The 16,820-nt window shown below is 43.2% G+C and overlaps 1 protein-coding gene across 2 annotated transcripts in view; it reads right to left on the bottom strand.

Moving 5' to 3' along the window:
* Nucleotides 1-945: 945 nt before the first annotated feature.
* Nucleotides 946-16,820, bottom strand: part of TLK1 (tousled like kinase 1) — a 342,919-nt gene continuing 327,044 nt past the window's right edge. For both annotated transcript variants that reach the window (XM_030209141.1, XM_030209140.1), the window contains exons 19-21: nt 11,431-11,542; nt 11,236-11,343; nt 946-2,853 (exon numbers count right to left, since the gene is read on the bottom strand). In XM_030209141.1, the coding sequence (XP_030065001.1) occupies nt 2,677-2,853; nt 11,236-11,343; nt 11,431-11,542 (397 nt within the window). In that variant the 3' untranslated portion in view covers nt 946-2,676. The remainder of the gene's footprint in view (nt 2,854-11,235; nt 11,344-11,430; nt 11,543-16,820) is intronic.

The raw sequence follows: 16,820 nt of genomic DNA, 5'->3' as shown, positions 1-16,820 counted from the left end.
GTGATCTCAAAGAGCAGAAAAAGATAATTACCTTCTCTTCGCACTGAATGAGGTGGCCCAGTGCTCAATCATTTTTCAATGGAATTAGATATAGTGTCTTTTCTTTTGCCTGCTCAAGACCAATCCTGGTCCTCTCTCTCTTCTTTCTAGTACATGGTTCTCTTTCCTTTCTTGTGCACAGTTTGAGCTGATGCTGCCTGTTCCCTTCACATGGGGTTACATTCAGTGAACCATGAAGAACTAAGGTTTTGGTCAGTATACCAGTATTAACCATAAGCACCTACTATCTGATGAAGTGAGGGGATTTGTTCATCTGTTTGGTTATCTCTCATGGTAAAAGTCTTCTATATACCACATTTGGGTTGCATAAAACATACAAAGACATATTAGGGTAAAAATAAATCAAAACTGCCATATACAATCAAAGAAAAAATAAAACCCCATGTAAAATCTACCAACACAACCACAGAACACCAATAACCCAAGACAAAAAAGCAGCTGAATCCCCTAATCCTATATGCAACATAATAAAAAATACAGATACAGATCCCCAAGGAAATGAATAACTAGTTTTATAATACACACTAAAGCTGCAATTATATTTTGTATACGTTTTTACATTGGGGGGGGGGGGGGGGGTACTCCACAACCCAGGAGAAACACCACAAAAAAGCTTTACATCACATTTTATGTTGGCCAAGTTTAACTGATAGAAAGGAAAGTAATAGGAGAGCAGAGTTTGATCCGGTCTGGCAAAATATAAGTTTAGGTAAAAAGACTAAATAAATATGGAGTATTAGCAGAAAGATAATGGAAAAACTATACGCTCTAAAAGCTGAACAAAATCAAGTCAATATTTCTTTACTGAATATAAATCTAAAGATTAACAGATTATGATCAATAGTAAAAAACTAAAAAAAAAAACGCAAAAAACATTTTAACATATAATTTAAATGTCAACTTCCATTTTTTATTACTCTTTTGGCTACATTCTCTACAATTTCAGCAGCATCTTAAAGAGACAGTTAATATATCTATGTACAATGAAAAATGCAACAGTTCACAACATGAGAAACAAGAGCCACAGTTAACTGTACAATATTAAAAAGATAGCCTGTAATACAGCCTCATCTGGAATATGAACAAAATTACATATAAGTATTTAACAGAATAAATGTGATAGTAAAAGGAATAATGTACAGAAGAGAAATTTAGCAACCTGAAGAAAAAAAATTGGTTTTACCATACAAGGCAGTTAGAAAATGTTTCATATTTTATAACACCTGTTCAAGCCACAAAGAACATTTCTTTATAAGAAGATCCTCCTACTCCGCAGATGGAAACGTAAAAGAAAATGTTCATTAACTATGAAACCTTCCTAAATCTAGTGTCAAAATGCTCAAGTTTTAGAGCACAAGAAACTGACCAACTAATGTATGTATAACACGGTTATGTTTAGACATGCCTTGATTTTTAATTCATAGTGACAGTCCATCTGCATCTTTTAAGGAGGTCATTCTCTGTTTCTGCCAAAGTAAAAGCAACATCATTTAGCAGCAATTAAAAAGCGCCTTCAAGAGGACTTGAAAAAAAATACTATATCCAATTAGAAAAGCCATACTTTAAACATTTGTACAGGAACAAGCTGCTGAAATTTAAGAATAACTGAAAATATGACATCTGTACATTAATATACAATAGAGTTAGAAGGAAATGTCTCATTATCCTGCATAGAACAATTTACATGACGTCTTGTCTGCATTTGGTTACATACTGTTTGCACTTTGCATTTATCACAAGGCCTACAAACAAATCCTAGAACATCTGTTAAAATTCTAAAGTAACAGTACATTCTGAAAGCACTGCAACTATTATTACAATTTTTAAAAAAGTGTAGCTATTTCAAAAATCAAGAGTCCATGAACCGAAGGATGATTTATCTGGAATGATTCATCAACCTTTTTAAAACTAACTTGTGAAAGAAGCAGACACCTGGCTTCTTAGGCACAACCATTAAGGCTGCAGAAACCATTACAGTCTTCCAAATGTGGCAAATGAAAAAGCACTTTATCCCAAACTTTCAAACTAAGCTTTGTCCAAACAAACTCAAACAAGCAATCAAAACAAAAAAAAAAAAGTGTGTACCCATTGACATCTTACTTTGGTTTCACTGGAGTAACCTCTCAAAAGGCAAAATGATTTGTGTACCCAAACAGTGCGCTTTCTTTTAAGAGTTCAAAATGCATTTTTTATTTTTCTTGTTTGAACATTTTAAACATCAAAGTATGACCCATCATGTTTAAAACTCTTCAGTTCCAAACAAATGTATTTTAAGAATTACAAAAAAGGCTATTTACAAGGTTTCCAGCCATTTTCACTACCCCCCCCCCCCCCCCCCCCAGTGTCCATATTTCAACCTTAAACACAGTAAAGCCTGTTTAACACAGAACAGGCATTGCCATCCTTCAGCTTTGAAGGTTACAGTCAGAAGGGTACATTTTTCACAGTCCATGATCCACTCTCACCATACAAACACTACAGAGAACGACTCCCAAGTTTCAAAATACACACACATCTTCAAACATGTCTTGTGTAGAAACACTCATATCTTCTCAAACGGAAGTTTGCACCTGAAAGCTACTTGAGAGTCTCATGCCAGTCTAGACTTGAAGGGCTTTAGTATGATATAATGCTTGAAGTAGGTGGTGTAGGGGATGGAACCAGCCCGCTCATATGCAAGTTTCCTGAAGAATTGGATCTTCTCATGTGAGGGAGAAGGTAAGGATCATTAGCCAGCTGGTGGACATCAAATCGATCCTCCTTACGATATGATAAACACCGCCTTATAAAGGCCTAGAAAGCAGACAATGATTTTTGTTGTTGGTAAGAAAGAAAACTGGTTGTCCTGAACTATACATAAACAAATACAGTGAGAGTCACTGTATTTGTTTTAAAATTATATACAGTATTTTTTAAATTCTTACCAGGTTTAGAAGATTGGTTTTAAACTTTTTGGCATTTTGATTTCTATACCAGAATCCAACTTTGCAGGCTCCAACTAAATTTCTACTGGACTTTTCATATACTTCTATGCTTACTTTCCTAAATGTTAAGTTTCAAAATTACAGGAATAAATGCATCATATCTGGCAGGGATGGCAGCATATAGTAATGACCTGGGGATCCAGAGGCTTCATTTTTAGAGGCCTTATATTACTGTATTTTTGGAGAGTAGCTTAATGATTAGAGCAGAGGGCTTAGAAAGTGTAGTGGCTTATCTGTAATGGAGGTTCTCCAGACTGCAAGGGAATGCAGCACACAATTGGGGTGACATCATCCTGATGGCCCCTGTGTTGGATCTTTCCCACAGCCCTGGAAAACATTTGGAGAGGCTATCCTGGGCATGCATGAGATTCCTGCATTGTAAGCAGCTCCCCTACACCTCACTTCAGAATATATTACAGCTCCCACTTCCATGAAGGGACAGAAGGTATGGAAAGTGTGGCTGTGTTCCCTGGCTGTTTACAGAGAACCCGTTACAGGTAATAACTACGCTTTCTCCATTGACAGGCAGGTTGAATGCAGCTACACGACTGGATGATTCTAGTGCTTAGAGTTACCCCAGGTGACAAATGAAGATGGCCTGATTCAGATAATGGGGAGCTGGTCAGAAATGGTATAAAAGATAAGCAAAGAGACTGTAAATAAATGCACTGCTTGAGATGAAGATTCCAGGCAGTACTGCTTAGTGAACATGTATAGAGAGGGCCAACTTACTGATTTAAAAGTGTTTTAAATTGAGATGTCTTGAAGGTTGCAATAGATGTGGCTGTAGTTCAGAGCTGGTGAATAGATAGATATATATCCCAGCAATGGAAAGGTGAAAGACTGTAGCAGAAGTCTATGCAGCTGGAAATTCAATGCAAGAGAGTATACTGACACTGGGGCCTCAAGGATGGCTAGTTTGAAGGATACAAAATGAGAAGTTTTGAAAAGAAGCTTCATGGCATATAGGTAGTAAAAAAAGAAGTCCAATGGTAAACCAGCACAAACCTTTGGGGGAAAAAACTCCGGAAGGAATTACAGATTGGTTAATATGAAATCGGACACAACTCTGGGAAGAAATTTCAGGTGAGTGCACAGAACAACTCGGTTGTGGAACAATGAGGTGAAGGAAGGGAGGAGGGGGACTGATGTACCAGAACCCTCAACACACTCATTCTTCACGCTGTCATTACTGCCATAAGGAATGCTGTCATCAAGGTAAGATGCTTGAGTGTTGCTTCACCTAGAGGTTCAAAGGGGCCTTTGAGAAGTCCTGCTAGGATGATCTTAAGGTCCCACTGAGGATATAGAGAATGAAAATGGGGCCTAATATTTAGCAGGCCCCTCATGAAGTGAAAAATCAAAGGATGAAGCGACAGGAATTTCCTGCCTATGGTATGCCACTGTAGCAGAAAGATGAAGATGGACTGAAGAGATGCAAAGGTCCAAATTAAACAAAAACAGTAGGTGGGACAATATATCCGGGAGATGGCAGATAGTGGGCACATAAATGTGGGTTATGCACCACTTTGAGAATCTCTTCCATTTAGACTGAGGGGACTGTTTTGTGGATAGTTTTCTAGAAACAAAGATGATGTTCTTCATGTTGCGAAGAACCACAAGATAGGCTAAAAGCTTGCTGTTCGACAGCGAGGCTGTCAGCAAACTGACTTGAGTTTGGGATGTAAAAGACCGCCTCGCTGAGGTTAGTAATAATGGATTTTGCCTCAGAGGGACTGGTTGTACTGAGGTCATTGCAATAAATCTAGAGAATCTGACTTGCCTGGGCAAGTGCAGAGCTATGAGGATTATTGTAGCTTTGTCTTGTTGAGTTTTCTGTATCACCTTCGGAATGAGTGTGAATGGAGGGAATGCATATAGAAGGCCTCCAGGGAGGGCAAAAGAATTGTGCGCAAGCCTTTGACAGAAACGTTTGCACTTTGTGTTGAGAGGGGCAGCAAAAAGGTCAATATCCAGCATCCTCTAGCTATCAAATAGTTGAGTCTGAGTGACCATTCCTGTGGGTTGAGCCTACCACTGAGCATAACTGCAAGTTCGGAGATATGTGGGTTATAATAAGGTTTTTACGGCAAATACTAGGTTTCAGATTTTGATGGTTTCATGATAGAAGTGCAGGGATCCTGAACCGTCTTGTTTTTTTGAGGCAGAACATGGTGACTTGATTGTCCATCTGTATCAGGATAGTTTGGTGGTGGAGCCAGTGCAAAAAAAGTCTGAAGGCCCAGATATACTGCTTGAAGCTCAAACTGATTCATGTCTAGGAAGGATTCCTGAAGTGACCATAAGCCTTGAGTTCACATGTCTAAGACATCAAGGGAACATTTGTTAAGGTGATGGTACAGGGTGGCATACAAAAAGGGCAGCCCTTGAAAATATTTACATAGTTTTGACTCTCTAGGTGTTACTCCGCTGGTTTTCGGCAGTGCATTAATGTGGTTTTGTTTGACAATAAGAATTCAGCTGTTTGTTGTGGCAACCTTTGGCATCTTCAGAATGAGCAGTGTCTCATTGCTGTTTCATGCATTTTTTTGGACATTGTGCACTAGTTCAAGACCACTGATGCAGACTGTTTTGGCCGAAACATGGACCGTGTCGGTTTGTCCAATAAATTTGAGTTGATGTCCCCAACCTTGAAGGATCCTTGTGCTTTTGTTCACTGCTCCTGTGTGAGTGTACTTTGGTTTCCCTCTCCTGTGCCCACTACATAGTTTTGCCACCAGCAGAGGGAATCCCTGACAGAGAGGAATTCTGCTGGACAGGCTCTAGAAATGCAGAGCCCAGCGAAACTTGAGATGCCACTACAGTGGTCGCATATGGAGCGTTACAAAGGAGAAGTTGTTCTTACGTTATCCTTGGTTAATGATTTTGAGAACCCATTTTTCTGTGGTGATAGATTGCCAAACCTCCTTAAAAGGAGTTAATCTGCCCATTACTGGTGGATTGTCAAAAAACCTAATGAGGCTTTGTTGAAACTGGGGAAGCAGTGGTTTGTCTGCATAAAGCCAAGTTTTCAAGGCCTTATGTAACTGCAAATAATTCTCCATACTCCTAATATCCTCCTACAACTGATTCCACAAGAGAGGGCCAAAATAACAAAAGGCCCATTTCATGGTGGTACTTAACTTAACCATAGACAAAGGAGGAAGTTCCAATGTAGTTCACTGGAACATACCTGTTAATAGGGACAGAAAGGTAATCAGGAACTCTCAACTGAAAGGCTTTAAATACCAAACATAAAATTTTAAAATGTATCCTTGCTGACACTGGTAACTAATGCAGCTCAGCCAAAACAGGTGTTATATGATCAAATATTTTTTTGCCAGTAATCACAGGGCCATCATATTTTGTTCCAATTGTAATCTTTTTAAACTAATGAGTCAGACCCTGAAAAAGTGTATCACAGTAATCCAATCTGCTGGTTACCAGAGCATGTGTAATTTTTACCAGATTTGCTTTTGTCAATATTGGCTGCAACACTCCTCCTTCACTTTGATCGTCTTCTTTCTGTAACTGCTTGAGTAGATCGACTGTTAGCCTTTGTTATTAGTGATACCTTTGTACCACCAAATGTATCTCTATTCCCTGAAATGGTGATGCCATTACAGGTTTTGTAAGCCACACTGAGCCTGCAAACAGGTGGGAAAATGTGGGATACAAGTGCAATAAATAAATAAATAAATTGATGTATCATCCTTAATTGAAAACAGCAAGATTTGATCATATTATTGACCTGAAAATTAAATTTCATTTGGTCATCACCATGAAATTCTAATGTAACTAGATCATGATGAATTCTTTGCCCTGAAGAAAAGTCTTAATTCTTTGAAGGGTGCTGGGATGGAGAGCTCATGAAGTGTATAAAAATGATCTTTAATAAGAGTGAAGGTACCCTTCACCTCTTTTTTGCCAAATAGATTCTCTCCCAGGCAGGGGGCATTTGCGAGTCAGTCATAGAGATTCTCCCTGAGGCCCGAAGCCATGTGGTTCTGCACAGTGATAGCAAAAGCTAAGGTATGGAGGCAGTATCATAAGATGTGTTGATGCGATGGAAGTTGCACTCTTGTAGATCTAAGTTTGAGAGAGCGAGTTGTTTCTTTCAGTTTTCTGGTGAACTGTCAGTAGCATTGATCTCGAATACACTTTTACTGATTTAAGCATTTTCTGCCCTTTTCGAGGGGGCATGATGGTTTATAGTCTGATTTTTTTGTTTTTTTTTTCCCCCAGGGCTGCTTCCGATACTGCAGATTAATGAGGAAGCTATGGGTGTGAGTGACCTGGAGCAGGGTGGCCCTATACTTAATGTCAAGATGCCTAGGATGTGGGTGAAGTGGTGAGTGGCATTTGCCAGATCTTGAGTTGAAGATCTTGTAAGACTTGCTGAATTGGTAATCCAGGAACCTCTTTAGCAGCAATGAGGGACTGCAGAATGGGGTTGAAGTCCTGTATATCCTGCACAATGGAAGCAGTTTGGAGAGCTACAACTTTAGAAACCTTAAAAAAAAACAACAACTTGGTATAAGAATATCATCCACTTGGGGTGGAATCCTTGTGAACCTCTATGGAGTCTAAAAAAGGTGGTCCTTCAGAGGTGAGGGAAACTACAAGGGGTTCCAATGGGGTACCCGAAGATGGTCCAATGTCACATTGTCATACTGATTCCAAATGCAGTCTGTAACACCCAATTAGTAGAGGAGAGTGGTTGAAAAGATTTCTGGAGGACAGAAGTACACACCAACAAGGAAATTTTGGAGGAGCTGCAGCACAGCTGTTTGAGAACAACTTGTTGAAGGAACTGAAGCAGCCATGGGAGTTTCCGTATGAAGGAGATGCATTGTGGGGACAGTCGGAGAGTCTGGCAGCAACAAGGGTTTTTGGGAGATGAAGTTGATCATAGTTTATTCTGCGAAAGCCTTTTTAGAGAGACTGTCAGTGTTTGGCATTCAGGCAGCAGGGTCTCTTTAAGAGAGTTAGACTGCTATTATTTATCTGACTGATTGGTCCCCTAAAGGGAAGTAGACTTATGACTGCTCTTAACTGAAGAGCAGAGTTTTTAAAGTGTTGAGGCTTGCTCTTCTTCTCTTGTTTGTGCATTCTGCAGTCAGTGGGTATGTGTAACACTGCTAATACAGAAACAGGCTGCAGGGTTTGAGGAGTGGTTGGTTTGAATTCCCCCAAAAGCCTTACGCGCTGTGGAATCCAAGTTTACATGGTTGCTGATGTAGGAGAGAGGTAGGCTGAGGTACTGTTGGTGTTAAAGAATAGCTCTGAGGGGCCGTGATGCTCAAAAACACATACACGCTGGCATGGTGTTAGCACCTGGTCTTTGTAGGAACACAGCGAAGATGTTCTGCAGCTGAGAATATGCGGGTACCAAGGCAGTCCCTGGGGATCCATGTGGAAGCTGACATGGTTCCAATTTTTGTTGTCCCTTCTGTGTTTTTGATTTTAGTTATTTATTTTTATTTTTTATTATTATTAATTGTACAGAGGTCACTAGGGGCCAGATGCACCAAACTTGACGAGGCAGCAACGTGGTTTTTAAACTGGTTCAAGCCAGTTTAGCGCGCAAGTAGTAAACCGGGACATGCACAAAAGGGTCCTCTGAGCCATTTTCCTGTCACGGTAGCAGCTAACGAAAACGGAATGCAAATAAGCTAATTACTATTATAATTTAAATGAGAATGCGATGAGATGCACTACTTTTCCAACCCCATGCACAAAAGCAGTCCCTACCTTTACCGTGGAAATTTTAATGGGAGGTGTGGACCTGCCGTTCTTCATTATTGGAAATAGAAGGGGAGAAACAAGGCAGAGAAGATGGAGCACAAAAAAAAAAAGTATACCAGCTTACACGCAGCTTCTTTGTGTGTATGAAAGCCGTGCCACATATATTTCTTTTTCAAATTACATTTTACTGGCAAGAAATTGGGGGTGGGGGCAGTACCGAAATGTAAAGCATAAAAGTAATGGTGACTTCCCAAAAATGCAAGGAAGACAAAGGTCCATCAAAGAAACAGCGTCTGTGGGAAACGGGCTTGGTTCCACCCCCAACTGTTCCTGCTGCTTCCTTCTATTGGCCGGCTGACATCCTAGATCACCCATCTCCCTGCAGATGGACTTTCAATGGCTGGCTGCTGTCCCAACTCCTCCTCCCTGCAGGGCTTCCCTGATGACATCACTTTAGAGCTGTGGACTGATTGGATCCGAACTTCCTGGTGTCTCCCTCCACAAAGAGGGGCTAAACCAATTGGACAGCATCAGCCTGGGATGTCCTGCCCACTCACTACTGGAGGGGGACACCAGGAAGTTCGGATCCAATCAGTTCACAGCTCTAAAGTGATATCATCAGGAAAGTCCTGCAGGGAGGAGGAGTTGGGACAGCAGCCAGCCAATGAGAGTCCATCTTCAGGGAGATGGGCGATCTAGGATGTCAGCCAGCCAATAGAAGGAAGCAGCAGGAACAGCTGGGGGTGGAACCAAGCCCTGATGCTGCTGATTCTTCATAGAAGAGTGGAGACTAGAGCAGCAGAGAGGTTTTCCCCATTTTTTCCCAGCATCAGGAGGCAGGGAGCTGCAATACAGGTATGCACATCCAAAAAAAAGCACTTTTGTACTTGCAATAAAAAAAAAAAAAAAAGCAAAAAAGTTAAATCTACTGCTTTCACACACACAGCTTGTCTGCGTGTATGAGAGCCGTCTGTAGCATGATCAGAGCAGCCACGCATAGCGACTGACTGTTCTGCACACGCTCAGCTCACTGACTTGCTTCCCCCATATTGAATGCAAGTGAGCTGGGTCGCAAAAGCAATGAGCAGCTCGTTTGCATGTGATTTTCTTTGTGAATCTCTCTGTGTTTCTAAATCTGTAAATTTTTACTGATTTGGAAACGCAGACGGATCCTTAACGGGACCTTTGTGCATCTGGCTGTAGATCGCCTTTTTTTTTTTGAGACCCTGTGAAGAGGAGCAGGAGAGAGCTGTTGACCATTGGAGTGGTTAAAACAGACTGAAGTGAGGAGAAGAGCTGATTACAGTGTGGGAATCTACCACATGCCCAGGACAGCTTTTCTAAAGGTTTACCTGGGCTACAGGAGAGAGCTGACACAAGAGCCGTGAGGATGACATCATTCCGATTACGCCGCTTCAACCCTTCTGCCTACTGATGGAGAACCAGAAACCCTGCTCAAATCCTGCTCCCTGTGATCATGGGCAAGTCTTTCAACCCTTCATTGCCTCATGTACAAATTTAAGATTATAAGCTCTCTGGGGACAGGAAAATCCCTACTGTTGCTGAATGCAACTTGCCCTGAACTACTTGCCCCTTAATGCTAGCTCAACTGGGGAAGTCGGAGGTGATTTCTCAACAGTTTAATTGTTCAAATAAAATAATTATATTCTCCTTCAGTTTAAGCATCAGCCAATTTAAAAGTTAAATCTCTATTACTTAGGTGAGGTCCAGTGGCGTTCCTGGCCTGGATGGCACCTGGGGCGGAGCGCCGATGCGCGCCCCCCCCCCCCCGCTAGATGACACCTCCCCCCTCCGGCGAAATGACACCCCCCCTGGGTGCACGCCGCTGGGGGGGGGCGTGCCGCGGCGCGCACCTGCTCCTCCGAGTTCACTAAACTTCGTTTGTTCTCTGCAGCTCCCTCTGCCCCGGAACAGGAAGTAACCTGTTCCGGCCAGGGCAGAGGGAGCTGCAGCGAACGAACGAAGTTTAGCGAACTCGGAGGAGCAGGCGCGCGCCGTGGCACCCCCCAGCGGCGTGCACTCGGGGCGGACCGCCCCCACCGCCACCCCCCCTTGGTACGCCACTGGTGAGGTCTATAGTGCCAATGTCAAAAGCTCCCAACTGCCAACTTCATTTTTGAAATAATAGTAATGAGAAAATACTACAGGAAAATGAAAGCACCGTTTTTGACATTTCACGTCACACTATCTTAGCAAGCTGAAACTTAAATGACAGCTATAATGATCTACTGATATCTATTTACCAAATAGTTCTTCAATGGATTGATTTCTATTTAGAGAGCATAATCTCATGTAATGGCCTTTTGGTAAATAAACACCTGCCTTTAATCCAAAGATTCATAGATGTTAGATGTCAAGAAAGCTAAACAAGTTGCTAACAGAAAATATTTCTACTTTCTGTTACAGAATTTACAAATGTTACCTTGGCTTCGTTGCTTACAACAGGTTTAACTGGAAATTGAACTTCTGTGGCTTTTAATATTGTATTTTCTTGTAGTATGTCCTGTTGTGATTGGTTATGACCAAAGGGCTGTAAAAACATCAACTTTAATTAACATTCCAGGCAGTCTGAAAACATCCACATAGCTTATCTGAATGCACTGTTTGTGATTCTTACCTTTCGGCCATAGAGACATTGAAAAAAAATTACTCCAACAGACCATACATCAACTTTGTTTGAAATTTTTGGTGGCTCTTTTCCCACCACAAAGCATTCTGGAGGCAAGTACCTGTAGAAAGTAAATATCTAGTTAGTCACAACTAAGTACATTGTAGGTTCTTCAACATAAAAAATTCATAAGAACATAAGTGTTGCCATACTGGGACAGACCGAAGGTCTATCAAACCCAGTATCCTGTTTCCAATACAGGCCAATCCAGGTCACAAATACCTGGCAAGATCCCAGAACAATAAAAAAAAATTTATGCTGCTTATCCTAGAAATATGCAGTGGACTTTCCCAAGTCTATCTTAATAATGGCTTATGGACTTTTCTTTTAGGAAATTAGCCAAACCTTTTTAAAAACCCTGCTAAGCTAACTGCTATTACCACATTCTTTGGCAACGAATTCCAGAGTTTAATTACATATTGAGTGAAGAAATATTTTCTCTGGTTCGTTTTAAATTTACTATTTAGCAGCTTCACTGGAAAGCATCCGACTGTCAAATACAGTCAAAGACTACTTCTGATGACCTCTGCATTCAGACCCCACATACATTTAAATGTTGCCGAATCAGTACTATGGACTTCTCGTTTCTCACAGAAAATGTATTGCCCTTCATATTCAGAAATGTGAACTGATGAATAGTGCACTAATCTAAACTTTTTCCACTTGTACAGAAATGAGAGATTATGAATCTATACGGTATAGTACGTTATATGGCTTTCCATGGTGAGTTATTTCATCCTTAGACTTCAGTCCTGTGCTGAGACTCTGGACCATTTGTGAGAATAAATGGGAAATTTCAAGCACAATCATGTCATTATTTCTAAACCCATGCACTGGTGTGTAAGAAGAGCACAATCTTAGTTTACCACCTTCAGCTAATATATAAAACTATATAAAGAAAACCTATGAAAGACCACATTTCTGCAGAGTTTCTTGTAGAAAAGGGCAACCTTCTCATCTAAAATATCTATTCAAAGCACTTTGAACAAACAGGATTGAGTTAAATATCAGCTGTATACTTTATTTGGCAGAAAACAGTGAATAACCTACTCCAGCTGTCCCATTCAAACCTCTGAAATGATTTCCTGTGGGATTTGTCAATTTTCAAATAAGTTTGTTATGAATGCAAATGACCTGCACAACAAATCTTGGTGAAAAATTTTGCGATGGAGAAGCTGGCAAAAAAAGATTACCACTCAGTGAACCTCATTTCCAAAAAGGCTGCCACATTTTAATACATCTGTATCACAGTTTGAATGCATATTATTGTTCTTATAGTTTTGCATGGATGCGTCCTCTTAAGAAAGGATCTGTGACAACAGTTCCCCTCAATATATGGCACATTTGCCCCAAATCTTATTTTAGGTGGAAGTGATCCACACTAGTTGGGATTTACATCCAGGTTTTACATCACAGCAGGCAGAACTATCGGAGGGACATTAGACTGACCCTATGATTTTACCTTTTAAACTAGTGTGGTGGTTCTTAGCCCAGTCCTTGGGACACCCCCAGCTAGCCTGTTTTTCAGGATATCCACAATGCAAATGGCATGAGACAGATTTGTATGTACTGTATTGACTGTAAGCAAGCCTCATACATATTTGTTGTGGATATCCTGAAACCAGACTGTGGAGTCCCAAGAACTAGGTTGAGTATCTCTGTACTAGTGGAGGGGCCTGTCAAATCTGATGGGCAAAAAATGCAAGTTAACACACAAACTCCCTGCCCTGACCTCCTCTTACCTCAGGGAATCCACTGTCTCTCAGGTTCACATTCAGCCTCCATACACTTGTTGCAGCATGGCTGGATTATGCTTCAAAGTGTGCTACATGCATGTACTAATATTTATAATCATGGGAAATGAATAAAAGGCAAAATTCATTTTATTTTCCCAATTATGCTGTGTATGGGACACTTTTGTGTAGGGTGCTGTAGGACAGCCTAAGGAATCAGAATAAATCATCAAATGCCCCAAAATGGCAGCATAAATGTGTTTGAGTATGATGAGCAAAATTCATTTTAATTGTACTTTCCATTTAATTATTCATACAGGACAATTCTTACTACTGAGGGAATTCTATGCCAAAATTTAAACACTTTTAAAATAAATAGAAGGAAATATTTTTTCACTCAAAGAATAGTTACGCTCTAGAACTCTTTACTGGAGGATGTGGTAAAGGGTATGATACATACCTGTAGCAGTTGTTCTCCGAGGACAGCAGGCTGATTGTTCTCACGACTGGGTGACGTCCGCGGCAGCCCCCACCAACCGGAAGAAGCTTCGCGGGACGGTCGGCACGCAGGACACGCCCACCGCGCATGCGCGGCCGTCTTCCCGCCCGTGCGCGACCGCTCCCGCCAGTTGAATGACTAGCAAAAGAAGAAACACACAACTCCAAAGGGGAGGAGGGAGGGTAGGTGAGAACAATCAGCCAGCTGTCCTCGGAGAACAACTGCTACAGGTATGTATCATACCCTTTCTCCGAGGACAAGCAGGCTGCTTGTTCTCACGACTGGGGTATCCCTAGCTCTCAGGCTCACTCAAAACAATAACCCAGGTCAATTGAACCTCGCAACGGCGAGGGTACAACAGAAATTGACCTACGAAGAACAACTAACTGAGAGTGCAGCCTGACCAGAATAAATTCGGGTCCTGGAGGGTGGAGTTGGATTTACACCCCAAACAGATTCTGCAGCACCGACTGCCCGAACCGACTGTCGCGTCGGGTATCCTGCTGGAGGCAGTAATGAGATGCGAATGTGTGGACAGATGACCACGTCGCAGCCTTGCAGATCTCTTCAATAGTGGCTGACTTCAAGTGGGCCACCGACGCTGCCATGGCTCTGACACTATGAGCCGTGACATGACCCTCAAGAGTCAGCCCAGCCTGGGCGTAAGTGAAGGAAATGCAATCTGCTAGCCAATTGGAGATGGTGCGTTTCCCGACAGCGACCCCTAGCCTGTTAGGGTCGAAAGAAATAAACAATTGGGCGGACTGTCTGTTGGGCTGTGTCCGCTCCAAGTAGAAGGCCAATGCTCTCTTGCAGTCCAATGTGTGCAACTGACGTTCAGCAGGGCGGGTATGTGGCCTGGGGAAGAATGTTGGCAAGACAATTGACTGGTTAAGATGGAACTCCGACACCACCTTCGGCAGGAACTTTGGGTGGGTGCGGAGCACTACTCTGTTGTGATGAAATTTGGTATATGGAGCATGAGCTACTAGGGCTTGAAGCTCACTGACCCTACGAGCTGAAGTAACTGCCACCAAGAAAATGACCTTCCAGGTCAAGTACTTCAGATGGCAGGTATTCAGTGGCTCAAAAGGAGGTTTCATCAGCTGGGTGAGGACGACGTTGAGATCCCATGACACAGTAGGAGGCTTGAGAGGGGGCTTTGACAAAAGCAAGCCTCTCATGAATCGAACGACTAAAGGCTCTCCAGAGATGGCTTTACCTTCCACACGATAATGGTAAGCACTAATCGCACTAAGGTGATTCCTTACTGAGTTGGTCTTGAGGCCAGACTCCGATAAGTGCAGAAGGTATTCAAGCAGGTTCTGTGCAGGGCAAGAACGAGGTTCTAGGGCCTTGCTCTCACACCAGACGACAAACCTCCTCCACTTGAAAAAGTAACTCTTTTTAGTGGAATCCTTCCTAGAGGCAAGCAAGACCCGGGAGACACCCTCAGACAGACCCAACGCAGCGAAGTCTACGCCCTGAACATCCAGGCCGTGAGAGCCAGGGATTGAAGGTTGGGATGCAGCAACGCTCCGTCGTTCTGCGAAATGAGAGTCGGAAAACACTCCAATCTCCACGGTTCTTCGGAGGACAACTCCAGAAGAAGAGGGAACCAGATCTGACGGGGCCAAAAGGGCGCTATCAGAATCATGGTGCCTCGGTCTTGCTTGAGCTTCAGTAAGGTCTTCCCCACCAAAGGTATGGGAGGATACGCATACAGGAGGCCGGTCCCCCAATGAAGGAGAAAGGCATCTGACGCTAGCCTGCCGTGTGTCTGAAGTCTGGAACAGAACAGAGGCAGCTTGTGGTTGGTCTGAGAGGCGAAAAGATCCACCGAGGGGGTGCCCCACTCTCGGAAGATCTTGCGTGCCACTCTGGAATGGAGCGACCACTCGTGCGGTTGCATGACTCTGCTCAGTCTGTCGGCCAGACTGTTGTTTACGCCTGCCAGGTACGTGGCTTGGAGAAGCATGCTGTGCCGGCATGCCCAGCGCCACATCCCGACGGCTTCCTGACACAGGGGGCGAGATCCGGTGCCCCCCTGCTTGTTGACGTAATACATTGCAACCTGATTGTCTGTCCGAATTTGGATAATTTGGCAGGACAGCCGATATCTGAAAGCCTTCAGTGCGTTCCAGATCGCTCGGAGCTCCAGGAGGTTGATCTGCAGATCCTTTTCCTGGAGGGACCACAGACCCTGGGTGTGAAGCCCATCGACATGAGCTCCCCACCCCAGGCGAGATGCATCCGTCGTTAACACTTTCGTGGGCTGTGGAATTTGAAATGGACGTCCCAGTGTCAAATTGGTCCGGATGGTCCACCAGAGCAGTGAAGTGCGGCAACTGGTGGAGAGGCGGATGACATCTTCTAGATTCCCGGTGGCTTGGAGCCACTGGGAAGCTAGGGTCCATTGAGCAGATCTCATGTGAAGACGAGCCATGGGAGTCACATGGACTGTGGAGGCCATATGACCCAGAAGTCTCAACATCTGCCGAGCTGCGATCTGCTGAGACGCTCTGGTCTGCGAAGCCAGGGCCAGGAGATTGGTGGCCCTCGCTTCGGGAAGGTAGGCCTGAGCTGTCTGGGTATTCAGCAGAGCTCCTATGAATTCCAGAGACTGAGTTGGCTGGAGATGGGACTTTGGGTAATTTATCACAAACCCCAGCAGCTCCAGAAGTTGAATAGTGCACTGCATGGACCGGAGGGCTCCTGCCTCCGAGGTGTTCTTGACCAGCCAATCGTCGAGATATGGGAACACGTGCACTCCCAGCTTGCGCAGGTAGGCCGCTACCACCACGAGGCACTTTGTAAACACTCGTGGGGCAGAGGCGAGCCCAAAGGGCAGCACACAATACTGAAAGTGCCGTGCGCCCAGGCGGAATCTGAGATACTGTCTGTGAGCTGGCAGTATCGGGATGTGAGTGTATGCGTCCTTTAAATCCAGGGAACATAGCCAATCGTTTTTCTGAATCATTGGCAGAAGGGTGCCCAAGGAAAGCATCCTGAACTTTTCTTTGACCAGGAATTTGTTCAGGCCTCTCAGGTCTAGGATGGGACGCATCCCCCCTGTTTTCTTTTCCACAAGGAAGTACCTGGAATAG

The sequence above is a fragment of the Microcaecilia unicolor genome, chromosome 7 (assembly GCF_901765095.1).
Source record: "Microcaecilia unicolor chromosome 7, aMicUni1.1, whole genome shotgun sequence".
Lineage (NCBI taxonomy): Eukaryota > Metazoa > Chordata > Amphibia > Gymnophiona > Siphonopidae > Microcaecilia > Microcaecilia unicolor.
The sequence above is the reverse complement of the archived record's forward strand: the minus strand, read 5'-3'. Positions and strand labels throughout refer to the sequence as shown.